At 44.6% G+C, this 21,403-nt stretch overlaps 1 protein-coding gene across 5 annotated transcripts in view; it reads left to right on the plus strand.

The window, feature by feature from the left end:
* Positions 1 to 13,712: 13,712 nt before the first annotated feature.
* Positions 13,713 to 21,403, plus strand: part of CDH6 (cadherin 6) — a 57,421-nt gene continuing 49,730 nt past the window's right edge. For all 5 annotated transcript variants that reach the window (XM_024203456.2, XM_024203463.2, XM_024203438.2 and 2 more), the window contains exon 1: positions 13,713 to 13,943. In XM_024203456.2, coding sequence (XP_024059224.1) covers positions 13,713 to 13,943 — 231 coding nt within the window. The remainder of the gene's footprint in view (positions 13,944 to 21,403) is intronic.

Raw genomic sequence — 21,403 nt, forward strand, 5'->3', positions numbered from 1 at the left:
GAACATTGCAAAGATTAAACTTTCAACAAGATATCTGCTCTCTAAAAGAAAATGATGCTTTCCTTATTTGTGGTTGTTATTTACAAAGGATAGAGAATGAAAGGAAAAGGCATTTGGATTTCAGAGCTGTAAAAGCTAATTCACACAAGAAAATTATCAGGTGGCGCCTTTCAGATCTAACAGCTCATAAGTTCTAAAGTGGGCTAAAACTCAACCACTGCCATTTAAGTCCAAGTCCTTTATGGACAAGTCTGCAAGAGCACCCGAACAACTGAAATTTAGCCATTACCCAAACTACCTATCAAAGAATTCTTTAATACACATGAAAATGACATATTTGGAGACCTCCATTTTCTCAGAAGAGCTGCAATACCTCCCTTTTGCTTCAGTGATTGCTGCTTCACCCCTTTCTCTCTCATAAAGGGGTAGTTCTGTTGAGGCCTTTTCTTTGTATCTGAAGTTGGTTTTAGTAGAAATAGGTAATTGTTGTGTGCATGTGCAACTTCTAAGTGGTTTTCTATATATTTGTGCGTCCTGAACTGGTTAGGGCTCTGATCACTGAAGGGCACTGTCCCTTCCTTATGGCCTTATAAGAACTGGACTTATACATCTGAGCAAGTATAGGACCAAATCCTCAACTGGTATAAATCATCCTACATCAGTTTATACCAGCTAAGGATGTGCCCCACAAGATTTATCAAGATATATAAATAGCATAGGTTATATTCAAACTTTGATTACACCACCTTCTGCCAGTGTAACCCAGGAATGTGGTGGATTTTCCACACCCAAGTGACCCAGTTTCGCTAAATACCCAGAACCCCTGCTCTGCAAATTGGTGTTGTCTAGAAAAGGGGCATGGCCAGGGCACCTAGTAGATGTGCTAATTCAGGTTATCCCCAGTGCAGTATCCCACAGTGCATCTCCTATGAGGTCTCAGATATAAATTAAAGTTGCCCTGGTAGAACCCAGCGGGAGGGCAGTGGATGGCAGGTTGCTGTCTTCTCCAGGTGATGCAGCTGTCATTGATGCATGGGGACGATTTGCCTCATTCTTGCAACAGGGATGGTGGGGTCAGACAGACCTGCACACAGACACATATACAGAGCATTTACTTCTTGAATTAAACAGCCGGAGCAGAATGCCAGCGTTTTTTTCCTAACAAAGGCTGAGCAATGGCCCTGCTGATTGAAATAACAGGGGGAAATGTTTCCATTTGTTTCACACAAAAAACAAAATCTAAAAAAGAAAAACTATTAATTCAAGGGTAGATTCAGACCCACTCTACAGTACGCCAACAGCACATTTATATCAATGCCCTGTGCACTGCTCCCCAGCTTACACCCACACGGCAGCATGCCAAGCGTTCTACCCATTTGCTTTTCTACCGTGAGAACAATTGGGGTTCACCAATCGCTGGGAATATGAATAACATTAATCATTAATAGGGATTAATGAATGTGTATCATAGATTTAATGTGTATGGCTTGGACCCAGTTTTGGGACAGTGAAGAAGCGGTTAGAGGGGAATAAGCTGTCATGTGAAATGCGGAAGTGAAACTGCTGCAAGAGTCTCTACTAAAATTGCTTAGGTACAGACTCATAATGGACATGTTTGCTGTGTTGGACCCAGACTTGTGACCAGTTGTGTATGTGTGTGTTTGCGCGCATGCGTGCACGCGAACATACACACACACACACAATCTATATGAATATGTGGTCACGAATGGCGAGGTCAGCAAGCGTCTAAAGAGGGGGTCACATCTGGCTCCAGAAGCTTTAGAATGCTGATGGTTGCTGACACACTTAGAAGTGCTGACCTATCCTGCTAATCTGGGAGATTCTGTGTTTTTCTGGAAAATGACCATATCTAGATTCCTATTGGCCTGTATCAAATGTCTCCAAACTGGGCCCAATGTCAATTTGTCAAGGGACCATGAAGGAGATGCCATCGGGGAAAGTAACAGAGAAGCAAACACCAAAATATTACTTGCAAGTCCAAAACACCAGGGCATTGCTTCCTGAATTTCAAAGCCAAATCATCATCAAGCCAAAGCATCTGAGAGAGAGAGAGAGTGAGAAGCATGGGAGCATGGGATATGGAAGGATTAATGGCCAAGCTAAAAGGACCTGGGGTGCGGTAACACTGAATAGCTCAAAAGAACGGCCATACTGAGTCAGACTGATGGTCCATCTAGCCCAGTATCCTGTCTTCTGACAGTAACTGGTGCCAGATGCTTCAAAGGAAATGAACAAAACAGGGCAATTATTGAGTGATCCATCCCCTTTTGTCCAGTCCCAGCTTCTAGCAGTTGTAGGTTTAGGGCAGCATTTCTCAAATGCAGCCACCGTGTCCACATGCAGCCACCAGGGGCTTTTCTTGCGGCCACAGCCTACTAGGCAGTGATTGGGGGGGGGGAAGCAGCTCCTCCCCAGGGCCGCCAGCAGGGCCCTGTCCCAACTCTGGAGCCACAAATGCTGGAGGAGCAGGCAATCCAGTGTGAGTTTCCCACCTTCCCAGGGAAAAGGGGGCTCAGGCTTCCAGCTTCTGCCCTGGGTGATGGGCGGCAGGCTCCGGCTGTGGGGCTTTAGGCTCCGGCCACATGGTAGCGGGCATTAGGCTCCAGCCATGGGGCTTTGGGCTCCAGCTCCAGGCTCACCCCTACCCCACATTGTCCTTGGCCCCCACTGTGTCCTATGGCCCGGGCTTTGGCTGCGTAGTGGCAGGCTCCAGTCCCTGGCCGCAGGGCTTTGGATTTCGGGCTCCGGCCCAGGGCTCGCCACCCACCCACCCCCATTGCCCCTGGCCCTTGCTGCCTCCCTACCCAGCTCCCCATCTAGAGCTTAATTTGTCCCTCAGCTTGACGGGATTGAGCAAATCTACTGTGAAAAGTGATACCTGTATGTTTGTTAATATAGCTTTTCATTGCCTCCCCGCTAGCTAGCAAGTCTGCTTCTGTGAAAAGAGATATTAACAAACATACAAATATCACTTTTCACAGCAGCAGACTTACTAGTTAGCAAGTCTACTAAAGAAAGAGCAACCAAAAAGTGAAAGAAGCAAAAACAAAAGACAAGAACGTGCAAAGCACCTTATTTGTGTTTCTAGTCTGTTTTGGTCCAGTAAAGAATAGAGACAACTGTACTTTATTTTTGAGTTTGCAAAAAAAACCCACAACCCTACATAAAGAAATTACAATGATTTGAACAATATATGTGCTACTTGTTTAGGAAAAACAAATTTAATTAGGTATTTTAGGAAAAATTGTCAGAGTGGTCACTAGCAAGAGTTGGTGGCCGCATTCTGAGGCCACCAAAAATTTGTTGTGAGAACCCCTGATTTAGGGACACCCAGAGCATGGGCTTGCATCCCTGACAATCTTGCCTAATAGCCATTGATGCCTCTATCCTCCATGAATTTACCAGATTCTTTATTGAATCATTACACTTTGGGCCCCTCGCAACCATTTCCACAGATTATGCATTGTATAAAGAAGTACTTCCTTATGTTTTACACCTACTGTCTACTAATTTCATCAGGTGACCTCTGATTCTTGTGTTATGTGAAGGGGTAAATAACACTTCCTTACTCACTTCTCCAGACCATTCATGATTTTACAGACATCTGAATGGTGTGGAAAAAATGAATAAGGAACTCATAAAGCTTACTCCTTCCGAAGTCCTGTTTAAGGGGGACCACTCAGTCAGCTGTGGTTAAAGCAAAGGGGAGATGGGAGGAGCACAGCTCCCACTCTTCCCTGACTGGTCTGGTGAGAACTCCACTCCATGTTTCAATCTCCTTTAACACAGCTGTAAATACCACCGGAGATGAAACCTGCTGAAACAAGCTGAACTTGTTTTCTCCAGAACCAGCCACTGAAAGTCTGAGCTGAGGAATCCATCCCCATGCCAGCTATCCATGATGAATGCCAGTGACTCCCGTGCATATACTTTCTTTCATTAGGTGATGGCTCCATTAATTAAATACTTCCCAGGAAGTATGTAAATATGTGCATATATCTATAGCAGGGGTAGGCATCCTATGGCACGCATGCCGAAGGCGGCACGCGAGCTGATTTTGAGTGGCACACACACTGCCCGGGTCCTGGCCACCAGTCCGGGGGGGCTCTGCATTTTAATTTAATTTTAAATGAAGCTTCTTAAACATTTTAAAAACCTTATTTACTTTACATACAACAATAGTTTAGTTATATATTATAGACTTAGACAGAGAGGCCTTCTAAAAACATTAAAATGTATTACTGGCACGCGAAACCTTAAATTAGAATGAATAAATGAAGACTCGGCACACCACTTCTGAAAGGTTGCCGACCCCTGATCTATAGCATAGGTAGCTTAAAGACATTATCTATATATGTAAGGTTTCACAGTTGATGTATTGGTATGTGTGTAAATTAAAAGATTGTTTATGAATATCATTACCAGGGAGAGGTAATTTTGAATTAAGTTGGCATTTTTAGCAATTAAGTAATTGTCTAAGGTTTCGATCCTGCATGTTACGCATGTGTTTAACTTCAAGTGTGTGCGTAGTCTCTCTGAAGACTGTACTCCATGTGCAGTGACACTGCATTCATGAGAGTGCTCCCACCAATTTTTAGATTTCTGGATTTTCAGGGCTTAGGCACCTACCTCCTTTAAGGCACCTATGAAAATCCCAGCTTCACTTACTATACATTTGGTCTCACAGAGCAAATCCAGTTGTTTCAGATAGTCATATCAGATAGTTCTGCACTGATATTTTAGCTAATTAATACACTGAGTTCCCAAACACCTGATCAGCTGGAGGTTGAGAAAGGGTCACTTTAAATATCTTGCTTATTGTTTTGTTGTCTGTTTTTGTATTATTTTGAAAAAAAAATAAGGAAAACAGAGAAAGGATCATGTGACTTATATTTTCTTACAACACCCACAAAGCAAAATATTCCTCTGCCTGAATGACTGATTTTTTTGGATTAAAGAAACAATAAACAAAAGAAAGTATAACTATAAAATCTCATGAGGGAAAGAAAGTCAGAACACAGTGACTGGAACATTCTGCATTGGAACTGAAAGACAAAATGTCAGCTGCCTTACAACCACCAGCATTGATACTCATCTGTATTTAAAAGTGCAGCATAGAGAACAGAGAATGATCACATCTTACTTCAGTTACTTAGCGAGTTACATCACTATGACCTGGTCTGTAAGAGAGCACTAGCACTGGATAAATCTGAAACTATAGCATCTCTAGGGCAACAAGGCCCTGGATTTAAGTTACTTAAATAGATTCCACATGTGAGGCCTGATTCTAAAGGTACTGCTGAGTACTTGCCACCAATACAGAAGTCAATAGGGGCTGAGATATACAAAGTATAGATAGCTAGATAGATCCTTTCAGGATCATACCCTTACTGCAGCATTTCTGGCACATCTCAGCTGGGAAAAATAAAAAGCTGTATTTCACAGCTGTGATATCATCCTCACAAGCTATATTTCACCAAGAGCTGCTATAAAACCTCTCCCATGACATCACAGCTGTGAAATATAACTGGCTTCAAGTGCAGAAAACTCCCCCTCAGGAATAATTGTTTCCTGGCAATTGACAGAGGACTGTTCCTTTAAATGGCTGGTGCGAGCCCTGTCCATGTTGTTCTGCCCTTGCCAGCACTGCTGAGGAAGTGTTATGTACAGGAGCATGGAGATAATGCCCCTCTGCAGGATTTGTCCACAGGGGTAATGAAAAGAATGATGGGGATGCCTGACAAAATGATGATTTCCACTATCCTGTGCCCCAGTGGCACATCCAGACTGCACTAATGGCTAAATAATAGGTTTACTCATATGCTGTGCTCCATATCTCAGACCCTTCCTCCCCAATAAGGGGACCCATATGCACACAGACAGATCTAACTTATCATCAGTCATTTTACATCTGCACTCGGAGCAAATATCATGACAAGCATGCTGTCAAATGGCAGCTTGCCAGAGCTGCAAACAGCCACGGTACTAATTAACTCACCTGTGGAATTTGCAATCACACTCTAAAGCTTGCTGCCTGGAAGACTCCTGACCAGAAAATGAGAATTGCAAACGCCGTGGGAGATGGAATATTCTATCTCATACCACACAGGAGAAATGGACCAAACTCAGAGGTCGTGCATGAGTAGGAGTGTACATTGGAACAGTGGTGAGTAGGGGGAGTCTTAGGGTATGTCTACACTACGAGGGTAGTTCGATTTCACTTAAATCGAATATGTGGAATCGATATTGCAAAGTCGAACGTGTGTGTCCACACTAAGGACAGTAATTCGACTTTGTGAGTCCACACTAACGGGGCAAGCGTCGACATTGGAAGCGGTGCACTGTGGGCAGCTATCCCACAGTTCCCGCAGTCCCCGCTGCCCATTGGAATTCTGGGTCGAGCCGCCAATGCCTTCTGGGTAAAAAAAATGTGTCGAGGGTGCTTTTGGGTAACTGTCGTCATCCGTCCGTCACTCCCGCCCTCCCTCCCTGAAAGCGCCGGTGGGAAATCAGTTCGCGCACTTTTCTGGTCAGTGACAGCGCGGACGCCACAGCACTGCGAGCATGGAGCCCGCTGCGACCATCGCTGCAGTTGTGGCCGTTCTCAACACCTCGCAGCTTCTCATCCACCTTTCCCAGAGGCAGATACAGAGAAATCAGGCGAGGAGGCTACGGCAGCAGGGTGAGGATCTGAAGTCTGAGAGTAGCACAGACCTGTCAGAAACCACGAGACCCAGCGCCGAGGACATCACGGTGGCAATGGGTCATGTGGATGTTGTGGAACGGCGATTCTGGGCCCGGGAAACAAGCACGGACTGGTGGGACCGCATAGTGCTGCAGGTCTGGGATGAATCCCAGTGGCTGCGAAACTTTCGCATGCGGAAGGGGACTTTCCTGGAACTTTGTGAGTTGCTGTCCCCTGCCCTGAAGCGCAATGACACCCGGATGCGAGCAGCCCTGACTGTCCAGAAGCGAGTGGCCATAGCCCTCTGGAAGCTTGCAACGCCGGACAGCTACCGGTCAGTCGCGAACCACTTTGGCATGGGCAAATCTACCGTGGGGGTTGTTGTGATGCAAGTAGCCAACGCAATCGTTAAGGTACTGCTCTCAAAGGTAGTGACCCTGGGAAACGCGCAGGTCATCATAGATGGCTTCGCCGTGATGGGATTCCCAAACTGCGGTGGGGCTATAGATGGAACTCACATCCCTATCCTGGGACCGGACCACCAGGCCAGCCAGTACATCAACCGAAAGGGCTACTTTTCTATGGTGCTGCAAGCACTGGTGGACCATAGGGGACGTTTTACCAACATCAACGTCGGATGGCCGGGCAAGGTTCATGACGCTCGCGTGTTCAGGAACTCAGGTCTGTTTAGACGGCTGCAGGAAGATATTTACTTCCCGGACCACAAAATAACTCTTGGGGATGTGCAGATGCCTACAGTGATCCTCGGGGACCCAGCCTACCCGCTAATGCCCTGGCTCATGAAGCCCTATACTGGCGCCCTGGACACTGAAAAAGAACTCTTCAACTACCGGCTGAGCAAGTGCAGAATGGTGGTGGAGTGTGCTTTTGGCCGTCTCAAGGGGAGATGGAGAAGCTTACTGACTCGCTGTGATCTCAGCGAAACCAATATCCCCATTGTTATAGCAGCTTGCTGTGTGCTCCACAATCTCTGTGAGAGCAAGGGGGAGACCTTTATGGCGGGGTGGGAGGTTGAGGCAAATAGCCTGGCTTCTGATTACGCCCAGCCAGACAGCCGGGCGATTAGAAGAGCCCAGCGGGACGTGCTGTGCATCCGGGAGGCTTTGAAAGCTAGGTTCCTCAGTGAGCAGGGTAACCTGTGACTATTACCTTTGTTTAAAGAGAAGCTGAACCTGCCCCCGTTTCTTTACCCAGTTTATGTTGACTATCCTCTCCAGCTACATACCCCCTTCACCCCCTTCCCAAAAAATAAAATCAGTTCTATTTTCTTAATGAACACCGTTGTCTTTATTACTGTTTTCGCGGGAATGTTTTAAACCTGGGACGCAGACTGTGGTGGGGGGCGGGTGTAGTGTAGTGATGCAAATGATGCCTCTAAACTCCAGGAATGACAGGCTCCGCAGTGGTGGACTGGTTGTTTCAACGGAACCTGCCAGCCGTCCTGGGCGGGACTGCGTGTATGTGTCGGCTATGTGACTTTCTGGCAGGGGGAGGAGGGTTACAGATCCCCTGCTGTGTGGCTCTGTGATCCAGGATAAGGACCACTGCATAAGATCTGTAACTGCCCTCCCCCGCCACAAAGTCACAGAGCAAAGCCCCCCCCCTCCGCCCCCACAGAACAAGAAAACCACCTCCCAGACTGACCAGGGTAACTAGTAACTGCACTGTATATGTGCCCTGCTGCTGGACCTGCCCCCGCCTCTGTACCCTGCTAAAGGTGACTGTCCTGTCCAATTACCAACCACCTTCCCCCCCTTCACACAGACTCTCCTCCAAAAGAAAATGATGGAAACAGTAATTAACAGAAACGTATATTTTATTAGTAACTACACATGAAACAGGGGGGTTGAAACTTGGACGGGGGCTTGTGTGAGGTGGGTAGGAAAGGACTTTTCAAATTTTGGGGAATGAGAGCCTTCTAGTGCTACAGCACTCTGCAGGGGTGGAGTGAAACTTTTCACGGCCCCTGCCGCCCCTCCTTCTTTGGACTTTGGGTGAGGGGGGTATGGGACTTGGTGGCGGGGGAGAGTGGTTACAGATACACTGCAGCGGGGCTCTCTCCTCCTGCCTCCGGTCCTGCAGAACATCCACAAGGCGCCGGAGCGTGTCCGTTTGCTCCCTCATCAGTCCAAGCAGCGTTTGAGTCGCCTGCTGGTCTTCCTGACGCCACCTCTCCTCCCGTTCCATGTTTGCTCTGTGCATTTGGGACAAGTTCTCCCTCCACTGTGTCTGCTGGGCTGCCTGGGCTCGGGAGCAGCACATTAGTTCTGAGAACATGTCCTCCCGCGTCTTCTTCTTCCTCCGCCTAATCTGCGCTAGCCTCTGGGAGTGTGATGCCAGGCTGGGTTGGGAGACAGTCGCAGATGTGGCTGTGGGAATGGGAAAAAGGGAGTGAATTCTTCAGAAAGATAAATGTAGTTGTGAACAAAGAACATAGTCTTTCTCTGTGAACAAGACCATGCACTGCACCTATCACATGCGCACTCAGGACAAGGTCGAATTTTCGGCCCTCGCCTTCAGTGCCTGTGGTCTTGCAGTGGCGATCTGAGAAGCGGGGCAGGACACCGGAATTTGTGTAGCGGGCAAACATGGTAAGCCGTAGACTTGTGGCTGCTTAAAACTTTAATAGTAGCACTGGCCTCCTTTCACATTGAAAGCAATGCCAGTCTCTGCTGCCAGCAATCAGGCAAGCATGAACTCTGCCCCTGTCCCACCCCCTCGCGGCTGTCCCAGGGAAAGATCCCTGTATGCTGCCCCTCTCCCGCCTCCACCGCGTGGCTGTAAAGCAGTCCCAATACTAACATTCCCCTACCTAATTCAAAGCAGGGCATCATGAGCGACATCACCCTGATGAGGATCTCGGACAGCGAAAAGGAACGGATGCTTAGGGAAAGCCTGCAAAAACCAGGGCCGTATGCCGCCATGCTCTGCAGGGCAATGATCCCTGAGTACTTGATTGTCTCCTGGCGCGGAAACGTTTCGTACCACAGAGGACCCAATAAGGTCGCTCTCCCCAGGAACCTGATGAACAGGCTTGAACATTACCTCCAGGAGAGCTTCGTTGAGATCTCCCATGAGGATTTCATCTCTATCCCCGGACATATAGACCGGATTTTGGTGTAGCTGCACTGGCAGGGACTAAAGAGTGGAGCGTCTTGGGCAGCAGAATCATGAAAAACCGGACATTGTTAGATTTTTTTTAAATAGTTGGGACTAAATAGTTAAGCGCCTAAGGCAAAGAAATCATGAAAAAACCATTGTTATTATAAATATTCCAGTTCTGTTAAAAATAAATGTTTAGATGTTTAAAACACTTCATGAAAAACCCTTTGTTAATATTATAAATATTCCAGTTCTGTTAAAAATAAATGTTTAGATGTTTAAAAGACTTACTGCTTGATCCTTCCCCTGATTCTGTGTCCGGGGTAACGGCTGGGGACGGTTGGTAGGGGATCTCGGTAAGGGTGATGAAGAGCTCCTGGCTGTCGGGGAAATCAGCGGTGCAAGCGCTGTCGACTGCCTCGTCCTCCTCATCTCCTTCCTCATCTTCCCCGTCCGCTAACATGTCCGAGGAACCGGCCGCAGACAATATCCCATCCTCAGAGTCCACGGTCACGGGTGGGGTAGTGGTGGCGGCCGCACCTAGGATGGAATGCAGTGCCTCGTAGAAACGGGATGTGTGGGGCTGGGATCCGGAGCGTCCGTTTGCCTCTTTGGTTTTTTGGTAGCCTTGTCTCAGCTCCTTGATTTTCATGTGGCACTGCGTTGCATCCCGGCTGTATCCTCTCTCTGCCATGGCTTTAGAGATCTTCTCATATATCTTTGCATTCCGTCTTTTGGAGCGCAGCTCGGAAAGCACGGACTCATCGCCCCACACAGCGATGAGATCCAAGACTTCCCGATCAGTCCATGCTGGGGCCCTCTTTCTATTCTGGGATTGCACGGTCACCTCTGCTGGAGAGCTCTGCATCATTGTCAGTGCTGCTGAGCTCGCCACGATGTCCAAACAGGAAATGCGATTCAAACTGCCCAGACAGGAAAAGGAATTCAAATTTTCCCGGGGCTTTTCCTGTGTGGCTGGTCAGAGCATCCGAGCTCGGACTGCTGTCCAGAGCGTCAACACAGTGGGGCACTGTGGGATAGCTCCCGGAGCTATTAGTGTCGATTTCCATCCACACCTAGCCTAATTCGATATGGCCATTTCGAATTTAGCACTACTCCTCTCGTTGGGGAGGAGTACAGAAGTCGAATTTAAGAGAGCTCTATGTCGAACTAAATAGCTTCGTGGTGTGGATGGGTGCAGGGTTAATTCGATGTAACGGCGCTAAATTCGACATAAACGCCTAGTGTAGACCAGGCCTTAGGGTATATCTGTGCTGCAGTCGATGGGGTGATTATAGCTCAGGTAGGCATACTAACACCAGCTTTAATCTAGCTAGTGCACCTAAAAATAGGAGTGACACTGTGGTGGCCAAGGCTTAAGCACAGGCTATACAGGCCCACCCAGAATGCTGGGAACATACTTGCATTCTTAGTGTGCACTGAAGCCCGTGCTGCCATGTCTTCCCTGCTATTTTAGCCATTCTAGGTAGATTAAAGGTACCTGAGCTGCAATCACACCTTCAGCTGCAGCATAGATATATCTATAGTGAGTCTAGAGGGCATTTAAGGTGGTGTAACATACACATTGTGCGGACTGGAAGAAGGTATAAGTTATACCAGTTTCAGTCTCTGTCTGTCTGCCTAGCTTTCTGTCTCGGCATTTATATTAGTATTGCACTTACTAATACATTCAAATGCCTTACATTCCAGAACTTAAGACACATGATTATTTCTCTTTCTCACCGTCTATTCCTCCAATCAGTGGGACATCTCTCTTTGCAATTGGAGAGAGGGTACATATGTTCAGCGGATATATTTTCTGATTGCTACATCTGTGATTGATGGGGCAAATTCAGCCCAGGCCTAAGTAGACAACTCCCATGGACAGCAGGGCTGAAGTGTTCCTGTTTGTCTAATGAATGTTAATAAGAGTTAAATGCAAAAATCCCCTATGCATCAAGAGGGGACTAGACACTGCATCTCAGTATCAAACATTCCCTTTTCATTCCTCCTGTTAAAAATGTCTTAGCACAACACAGACTTTTCACAGGTTAACTATTTATTGTATGTTACCTTGCAGAGCAGTAAAAGGGCATTATTTTAAACAGGCTTGCTCCATTACCAGATATTCCTCTAAAATAGCTAAATGGTATTTTTTTTTATATATAGAAAAGGGTTTAATCAAAAAGAAATGTAAGAGATTTGGGGTTATTTTGTGAAGTTTATAGAATAGTGACAGACTGAAAACAGTGGCTAACACCAGACATAGTGCATGGTTTCCCATCTAACTCAGTTACTGCATCTCAAGGACCAAATTCTGCCTGACTTACATCTTTGGAAGCAAAGAGACTTCAATTCAGGGCAGCATCTGATCCTTAATAGATGTCATTTCCTGAATAGAGCTTTGTGAAATGTTTACAACAAAACCCAAAAACCTTATTCTCTCCTTGTTTTAGATTTTGATACAATATTGAACCAGCATCATAAAAATCTTCCTTTGCAAACATTCTGAGAGATGATACGCTGAATTTTAAGCAAACTCAGAATGTTTTGTGGTTTTGTATTGAGACTGAACAAAATAAATTGTTGCAGTTTCTTCGCAAAACCAGGTGAAACTCAGCCATTTCATCCACATTTTGTTCAGGATTTGTTTGGGCTCGAACTAGGCAAATTAGTCACTACAAAAAACATTTTGTAGGAAATGTCTTTCTCATTTGTGTTCAGTATTCCTAAATGTTCCCTGTTCGTTACTCATGTCACGCGATATCATTTCTGCTCCCGGATTGGATGTCTGAAACTTTTTTAAAAATAAAAGAGGCAAATTGCAAATAACAAACTTGTGGAACACATTTTTGGGGAACACGTATTTATTCATGCTGAAATTCATGAACTTTGTAGGGTTTGTGATAATTTTCACAACTACTCAGTGGGTGGCCAACTAAGGAATAACAAGGATAATACCAAATAATGACTATTAAGACCCCACAAATCATAGTGAACCATCTCCATGCTTTTATTCATAGATAGATATAGGTATTTAACTATTTAACTAGCTCTAGTTTGGACCTAAAACTCAAAATGAAAATTAGGCGATAAAATACCTGGTAAATCAAAATATTCAGCAAATGCCCTGAAAAGCAAAATCACTGAGTTTCACACATGTCTAGTACTCAGGAGAGATTGACAACTGTGCCAACTTATCCAACTAACCCTTTCACCTGGTCTGGTGCCCTGGGGTGAAATCTGGCACAACTGAAATTAATGGCAAAACTCCCATTGACTTTAATGTGACCGGGATTTCACCTCTAATATAGTAATTCTGTCCTAATCAGGTTCTTCAAACACATCCATCACCACGGTTTCTGTACTCCTTCCAGTAGTATATTTTGTGATGTAACCAGTACCTCTCACATGCTGTGTGATCTGACTGAGACCACCAAAATCAGCTGAATCCTGAAATCCAGACATGAAAGAGGCAGTGAAGTAACCCACGTCAGCTCATCAAGACAATAACCCCAAACTAGTATGTTTAAGTAATGGAAGAAAGAGAGAAAATAAGTAGCAGAGCTGCTTCCTCCTACTCAGATCAGATATTACATTCAGTTTATTTGAAGGACCACTTGCAACCTTTTAGAACTGAAAGCAGCTTAGAGCTTTTCAGCAATTACAATTACTGATCTACCTTTTTGGCTTATTTGCTCTAGCTCTGAATGTTAAGTACCTCTGCAAATGCTTGATATGTTGTCATTTTTCCTTCCAGAGATCCTTTGAGACTGCAAAGAACATTAAAAAAGGAAGAAGGAATGAACCTGGATTCTGTGCAGTAAAGTAGATTGCTTTGAGGCCAAGAAAGAAATCACTGCGTAGACCCGTTTGTGCTGTCATGATGTTAACTTACCATTGCTTCTGGCTGCTGTTCTGGGTTGGTCAGCCTCACCAAAGTTTTTCATCTCCGTTATCCAAAAGGACTAGGGGCTTTCCGGAAAAGGAAAAGGTTTTGGAACTGTCTGGAAATAACAGGAAGGAGTTTACTCGTTCCAAAAGGAGCTGGATGTGGAATCAGTTCTTTCTCTTGGAGGAATACACAGGCTCTGATTATCAATATGTTGGAAAGGTAGGAATCTTTTATACAAAATTATGTTCTGATTTTGAAAGCTTTAGGAAGCCAGTTGTTGTGAATGGGCAGGAATGATGCACTGTACATTTCCAGGTGCTGCTTCTTCTCTGATCACTTTGTTATGATGAGCAGTTCAGGTGAGACGATTGCAACGTGAAGCTGAGCTACCCTAAAAACAATACCGAGAAATGAAAATGCTCCGATCTCACAAATTAGGCCCACAGCCATTCATATGTGTTTATTCTAGAGCTTTCGATTTTTTTTTTTTTTTTTGGTCTTAAAATAAGGAATGCAAAGCATTTGTATTAGGAAATTCTGGGCCAGATTCTCAGCTGATGTAATCTGCCATCTCTCCATTGACTTTAATGGAGTTATACCAATGTACACCAAATGTGTATCTGGTCCAAGATATTTTAACTATACGTATAATGAATGTATGTGCGGTCTCTGTGAAGTGAGCCAACACCTAAATAAAGAGGCTCAAACTAGAGAGCACTATACCCTTGAAGTGCCCTTATTTTGACAAGAGTTCTTTCCACTTGTCCAAAAGTAACCCTTTCACTACTCATTCCCCACTTCAGCTTCTCTGCTGCTGCTATTTTCTTACGGTGTTGGGAAGCTCCACTGAAATCTCAATGACTTGCTGTGGCACACGCAGTACGTAGGGCACTACTGGAAGAGCATTTGACATGACAAACTCGGCACGTTAGGAAGCAACAAAACAATTCAAACGTTTTCTGTGATCAAAGTATGGTGATAGTTAGCCCCTTCTTCCTGACTATATCTGCTCCCCGTGTGCTGTAGAGTCACATCTGTTCCCTTCACTGAGACTATAGAGCTAACCCAGTTATGGAAGAGCACGATTGATGGTGCCTACAGCAATATAGAATCTATAAAATTGCCAGCCAATTCCTGAATGCAAAAGCTAATGATAAACGAGGCAGAAAGAACAAAGTTTCATTTTCTAATCCAAGGTGTAGATGTGCCTGGTCTAGCTTCCGGTCAGGAGTCCTGGACAAGTCAGCAGACCGTGGGGGCTTGTATTTTGATCTCCCTCCTCAGAGCTTAGATCATTCCCATCAGAGTAAGTGCCTGCTCCTGATGCTTGTTGATCAGCTGTTCAGCCAGAGGTGGATATGACATCCCACAACCAGCTGAAAGTCATGATTCTAGTAAAGGAAGATCTATTCACCTGCTGCAGTATTGCTCCAACTAGGATAATCCGCATTCATGAAAAGTGCTCCCAACTAGGCTATATAGGAGTCAGCCAAACGGAGTGAGTGGTCGGGGGGGGGGAATAAAGAAGCCAGGATAGAGGAGAGCTAGGAAGAAAGGAGGAAGCTTGGGGGAAGAAGGAATCAAGAGGAGAGAGAGAGAGAGGAAGGAAGTTAGAGATGAAGACAGGGGGAGTAAATGAATGGGATAAAAATTTAGAGTTGGGAAAGAGAAGTTACCCATAGACAGAACAAAAACTGAAAAGACTAAAGATGAGACAGTGAGAAAGGGGACAAGAACAAAAGAAAAATCCAAGGGAAACATTAAGCTTTTTTGTTAATAGAGTCATAAGGTTGTGGAAGAAACCTATCTATATAAATACACATTGTATATATGGATAGAGTAGGGGCAGGTTCTACATACTGCCCTTTGAACTGTAAGTTCTGACATCAAGCCCACACAAATCCCAATAGCCCTCTTCTCCCCAGTGTAGAATTCAGGTAAATGTCATTGACTTCCATCCTGTACTGGGAAAGAATAGGACTGCAGGATGAGTTTGCAGAGTGGCAGTCACAAAAAAAGCCTCTTTGGACCCACAAACCAAGCGAGTCTGATGTGGAGTCACTGACAGAGAATAAATGTGGAGGGCCAGAATGTTATTTTTAGAGTTACTCTTCTGTCTGGAACTGGCAATTTACTATACTTACTGTGGCAAAGCATGGAAATGACACATGATATATAAATGTCATTGATTCTGTGTCCCTGGGCTGTTCAGAAGTGGCCTTTCACACATCCTTTGAGTGCCAGAGCTGCTCACACCCTTGTCGTTGAACAATTAGCCAAGAGGCATGAAAGAGAAGCCATTTGTTATCAGACATAGTTGTGTGTTTGAGTAAGGGTAAAGGATAGAAATAGCTGAATGGCTACAGACAAGGTAACCAGGCAGTTTTAGTGAACAATTAAATTTGACTGCTGTGGATAAATGAAGATTAACAAACTTACTTTTATTGAGCATGTTTTATCTCAAAGGATGTGAGCCTTAACTGGTGACCTGCAAAGGTGAAAAAAAACAGGGTAAAATGTTTTGCTTCTTTATGCTGTATAAGACAACAATCACACAGTGTGTGTGTATAGGGGAGAATTTGGCTCGTATTTTATGTTAGAAATTCTATTGTGTCTACTCTGTATTTCTGGGAAACTACAGATGGCTGGGGAACTGGTTGGACTTTGACATAAGAGACGACACATGAAAACTGATTTAACTGGGAGGAAAAAATGGTTTTACTCAGATTATTTGAAAACCTCTTTTTTTGTTTAACCTCTATTTAACTCAAACACCTGAATAAAAAGCTAGGAGAAAAGCTGTCTACATTAGATTCCACACCTCTGCCCCTTCATTTATCTGTATATGCTACAAGATCATCATTATAGGAGGAGAGTGGTTTTGTGGGCAAAAGGGCAGGGATCACTTGGGATTGAAGTGGGAGAGGGGAAAGGAATCTTGAAGTAAAAGAGAAAAACAGAGGAAGGAGTCAGAAAGGGGAAAGAATATTGAGAGTGAGGCTGGGTAGCTAAAGGTGGAGGTGGTAGGAGAGGGGCAAGATGAAGGGAAACCCAATCACCCATGGTAACACAACAAACATGGGGAAAATATATCCAGACCCCAAATTTCAGAGTTGATTTTACCAGGAGGCTGTGAAGCCTCCTCCCAGCTGCTGTTACTGAGCCCTCTATCCCGGGTAGGCCCATCTGGGTCCAATGGAGGAGAGGTCAAGGGAAACTGGAAGACCTTAATTTATCTCTAGCTGTTAACTGACCGTGGCTGCTTTTGGAAAGGAACACAGATGTGGTCCTTCCAAGAACATGTTAAGACATATGAGAGGGGTGGGAGGAAGTATGCACTGCCTCTAACCATGCTTTGCCTGTTCCATGAATCAATCAAATACGTAGGATGAAATCCTGTCCAGGGATTTTGCCACTGAATTCAGTGAGTCAGGAATGGATTCCCCTCATTCTCTGGGTCTGTCAATGCGCCATCATTGAGGAGCAGTAAATTCACTTTTAAGATAAAGGTCTAAGTGCGAGAGAGGGGGACAGTAGGGCTCGGGGAGCAGGAAGGACATTATAGACTAGTTTGGGTCCAGATTTTCACAAGAGCTCAGAATCCACCATCAGGGGCAGGTTTTGGTGACGAGGTGGGAGTTAAGCACTTTTAAAAACCTGCCCCGATGGTGGATGCTGAGCTCTTGTGAAAATCTGGCTGTTAGTGTCACAATTTCAGCTGCCTAGTGCTGGTTATTATTATGGTTTGTATTGTGGAGCCCTAGGCATATACCAGGACCTCCTTGTGCTAGGCATTGTACAAACATATTGTCCCTGCCCCAAAGAGCTTACAATCTAAATACTTTTGAAAATATGTTCCGTATTTAGGTGCCTGAAAAAGCACGGAGCTCTTTTCGAAGTTGGGCCCCAGTTTTGTGTGCTGAGCACTTGACAATGAGCCCTCCGAAGCTTTCATATCGCACAGGGTGTAATTTTGCAAGTGCTGAGTACACCCAATTCCCATTGACATCAGTGGGTGTTGCTTGTATGTGGTGGCTGTATGCTCAGCTCCACGGTTCTTATTATCCAGTTACTGCACGTCTGTGTTTCATTCCTGTATAGTCAAGAAATGAAGACTTAAAAAAACAAAAGTCTCCACTATAGATTAGTCCTAGACATAATCACAGAAGGAACTTTTAGAAAAGTTCTGGGCTGGAATTATTCATTGTGCTGCTGACTAACTTGCAAGCTGTGGCTATGTGCTGGAGTGTGATTGATGGGTAGGGTGACACTTTAACCTGAAGATGTCTTTTCTTCTGGTTCAAGAATTATGACACTTGGCAGGGACTCAGTCCCAAAATAAAATACAAGGAGTATGTGGGCATAAAATACAGATGTGCCCAGTGCCACTTTACAACCTAAAGCATAAATCAGCGTAAATCTGAGTTAGGCTTAAAAAGGTACCTCCTTAGTGAGACTTAGTAGCGTTAGGGGAAATGCTCCTTTAAATTCCAGGGGGAAGTTGGAGTGTGGGTGCAGTCATGGAAATATACATTTTGTTAAGACTGAAGTAGAGGATGAGCATGGAGATAACATATGGATACTGTGTACAATTTGTACATGGTTTATGCCTTTAACAAGACAGTGTCATGGGCTACATGATGTCCACCAAAAATAACACCTGCAACATATGTCCATTCATTGCCAGGATAAGTAGGTTTGGTAAAGCATACACTTGCAAGTTGTTGTCCAATAAGGGAATAGGATGCCTCTTCTTTTTGACTGAAGAAATATCTGAACAAATCTTAAACCTTATTTGTCCACCAAGGAATAGCTTCCAGCACTGGTTGGATTTTTGATAACATGGAGGACAATTCTAGAACTGTGTTGTCACATTCTGGCAGTCTGGCACCCAAAAGAACTTCTAGCCTTGCTTTTCATCATCACTATGTCTTATTGATGTTCATCTAATTCAAGCAGCATGTTTGCCTGTAAGCTATTAGATGTTACTACCTGTACACCCCATCATAAACAATCATCTTCTGCTGACAACTCTATTTTTCCAGAAAAATAAAGTCAAAGTCTCTCCTCTACTATGTGGTTTTACAATGGAGAAAGAATCTATTGCATTACTTTGGCCAAAACAAGAATCTTTTTGTTTAGGTCAATTTCTACCTCCTTGGCTGTAATAGGAAGGACCTCTAGGAAAGAAGGAGAGATACTACAGTGAGTTTACCTTTGGTTGTGTCTCTTTCAGAGGCAATTGGAATAGCATGTTCCCCTGAAGACTTGTACCTGACCATTATGTTTTGCAATAATCCACAGAAAGCCAGTTAGAATTTCAAAAGCAGGGAATTTCATCCTTACACACACCAAAGAAACATGCTGCCCGAACTGTGTGTTTCCAAAAATGGTGGAAGTGTAAAATTTTCCTGGACTTTGTAGCAGCCAGCATAATCTTCTGATTGGAGAAGGATCAGGATCCAATTCCAAAAGCTCAAGACTTATTTGCTGAACTGGAAGGAGAGGCAAAGTTTACAACAGCTGATGTATCCAAACCACATTACAAGTGGCATTTAAGCCATATTTAAAAAGAAAAACAATGATTACTGTGAGCACACACAAAAGGCTCTCAGAGGTGAAGCACAGAACTCACAACCCAGGAAGAGGGAGCTGTTCCGGGAGATGGAAAGGCCCCCAATGTAACCTGGACAGCACTTGGAGCCTGCCTATGTTATGGTAGCCTCCCTGGGGCTACCTTACGGGCCACAGAGCTGCCTGGAATCTCCATAGTGCTGTGGCTCCACCTATGACACATCCCTCCCACCATCAGCCCCTGAACACCACCCATGCCAGTGGAATGCAGCCTCATGACTGTCTACTCCTGTGCCTCCACTGGGGGAATCCTCCCATGTCTGGATACAGGGGTTTTCAGGCCTCTTTATGCCTCTCTAACCTTTTTTACCTGGTGAGAATCTCACCCGTAGGGTTTTATGTGCTTTTCAAAGCAGCGTACAAATGTTCGTTAATTACAGTAATATGTATGAGGCCCTTGTGAAGTAAGTATTACCATCAGTCTTTTTCCAAAAGGGAAACTGATTCACAGAGAGGCTAACTGACTTGCCTACAACCATGGTACAAATGAGCAGCAGAACCAGGATTAGAAGTTAGGAGTTCCTAGCTGCTGATGCTTTTATTCAGGCTAGCGTGCCTGTGTTTTGCTTCAACAGGCTGAGCAGAGGTAGAACAAATGCCATGACACTTCTGCACTTCCTTTATTCTTCCTCTCCATCATTCATATTTTATGTTCCATTTGACTTTCCCAACTGCCCTTCATTCCCACATTGAATCGTACATATACACACGTACGCACCTTTGACGTATATTCCTCTTTGAAAGATTTACTCGTGTCGATGGAAGCTCTCTGCATTGTCGGCGCCTGTGGAATAGAGAGAACTTTTGAAATAAGGGACAATTGAAAGGTTGGAGGCCTAGGCAAAGAATCTAGAAACAGTTTGCAAATTTCAGACTGTCCCAGTTGTGCTAAGAAAGTGAATAATGAGAAAAAGGGTGGGGCAGGTGGAAATATGGTTCAGAAAATGACAGGGCAGGAAATGAAGATCCTTCACTATATCTGATCCTCCTTGTTATTGATCTATGTCAACTTGTGTACTGCAGCCATCCTAGATTCTAGGTGCATTACAACATTCTATAAAAGCAAATTCAATACATTATGAGGACTGACCAAACCATATCTCCTCCAACTCCAAACAGCATTTCCCAACACCACCTCCCCATTACTGACTTTTTATCTTTGAACTAAATTATTTCTACCTGTACCTTGCTACCTGTACCTTGCTAATGAGCCACCCATTCCATTACTCACATTTGGGGGCACATCCTAGTCATCAGAAGAGGTTCCTAAAAATCTCCTTCTGGGCCCTGCTTCCTGCAAAAGTGTTATAGCATTGCCATGAATCATATATAGCAAAGATGTTCAAACTGTTGTTCATGGGCAACTGGTAGTGTGCAGAGTATCTCTATCTAGATCTTTTAGGTACCTAGGTGGCCCCATTACTGTAGCACCTCACACTCTTTGATGTTCTTATCCTCTCAACACCCTTGTTAGATAGGGACGTAGATAGGGAATGGAAACACAGAGAGACTAGGTTGGGATTCACAACGGTATTTAGGCATCTAACTCCCATCACTTTGAATAGGAGTTAGATGCTTAAGTACCTTTGTGAATCTCACCCTCAGTGCTTAATTTGTAATGAAAGAGGTGCCAGGGCTCAAGCAATGTTTTACATTCATAACTGATGCAGCAAGCACAGAGGTGCCAGGGCTATGAATTGCCAAGCCTAGAGGTGCCGGGGCTCAGCCCTGGCACACATTAAGCACGGCTCACCCTAGAGTGACTTGCCCAGGGTCACATAGGAGGTTTGTGGCAGAACAGGGAATTAAATTGGAGGTTCCTAAATCCCCTAACCACTAGAATTCTGCCTCCCTCTTGCTGGTGTTTTGCATTGAGCTGGCTTGTCATATGGTTAGGACCCTACCAAATTCAGTTCCATTTTGGTCAATTTCATGATCATAGGATTTTAAAAATCGTAAATTGCATGATTTCAGCTATTTAAATCTGAAATTTCACAGTGTTGTAATTGTAGAAGTCCTGACCCACAAAGGAGTTGGGGGGGGGG

Source organism: Terrapene carolina, unplaced genomic scaffold (genome assembly GCF_002925995.2).
Source record: "Terrapene carolina triunguis isolate 2854851 unplaced genomic scaffold, T_m_triunguis-2.0 Scaffold53, whole genome shotgun sequence".
Classification (NCBI taxonomy): Eukaryota; Metazoa; Chordata; order Testudines; family Emydidae; genus Terrapene; species Terrapene triunguis.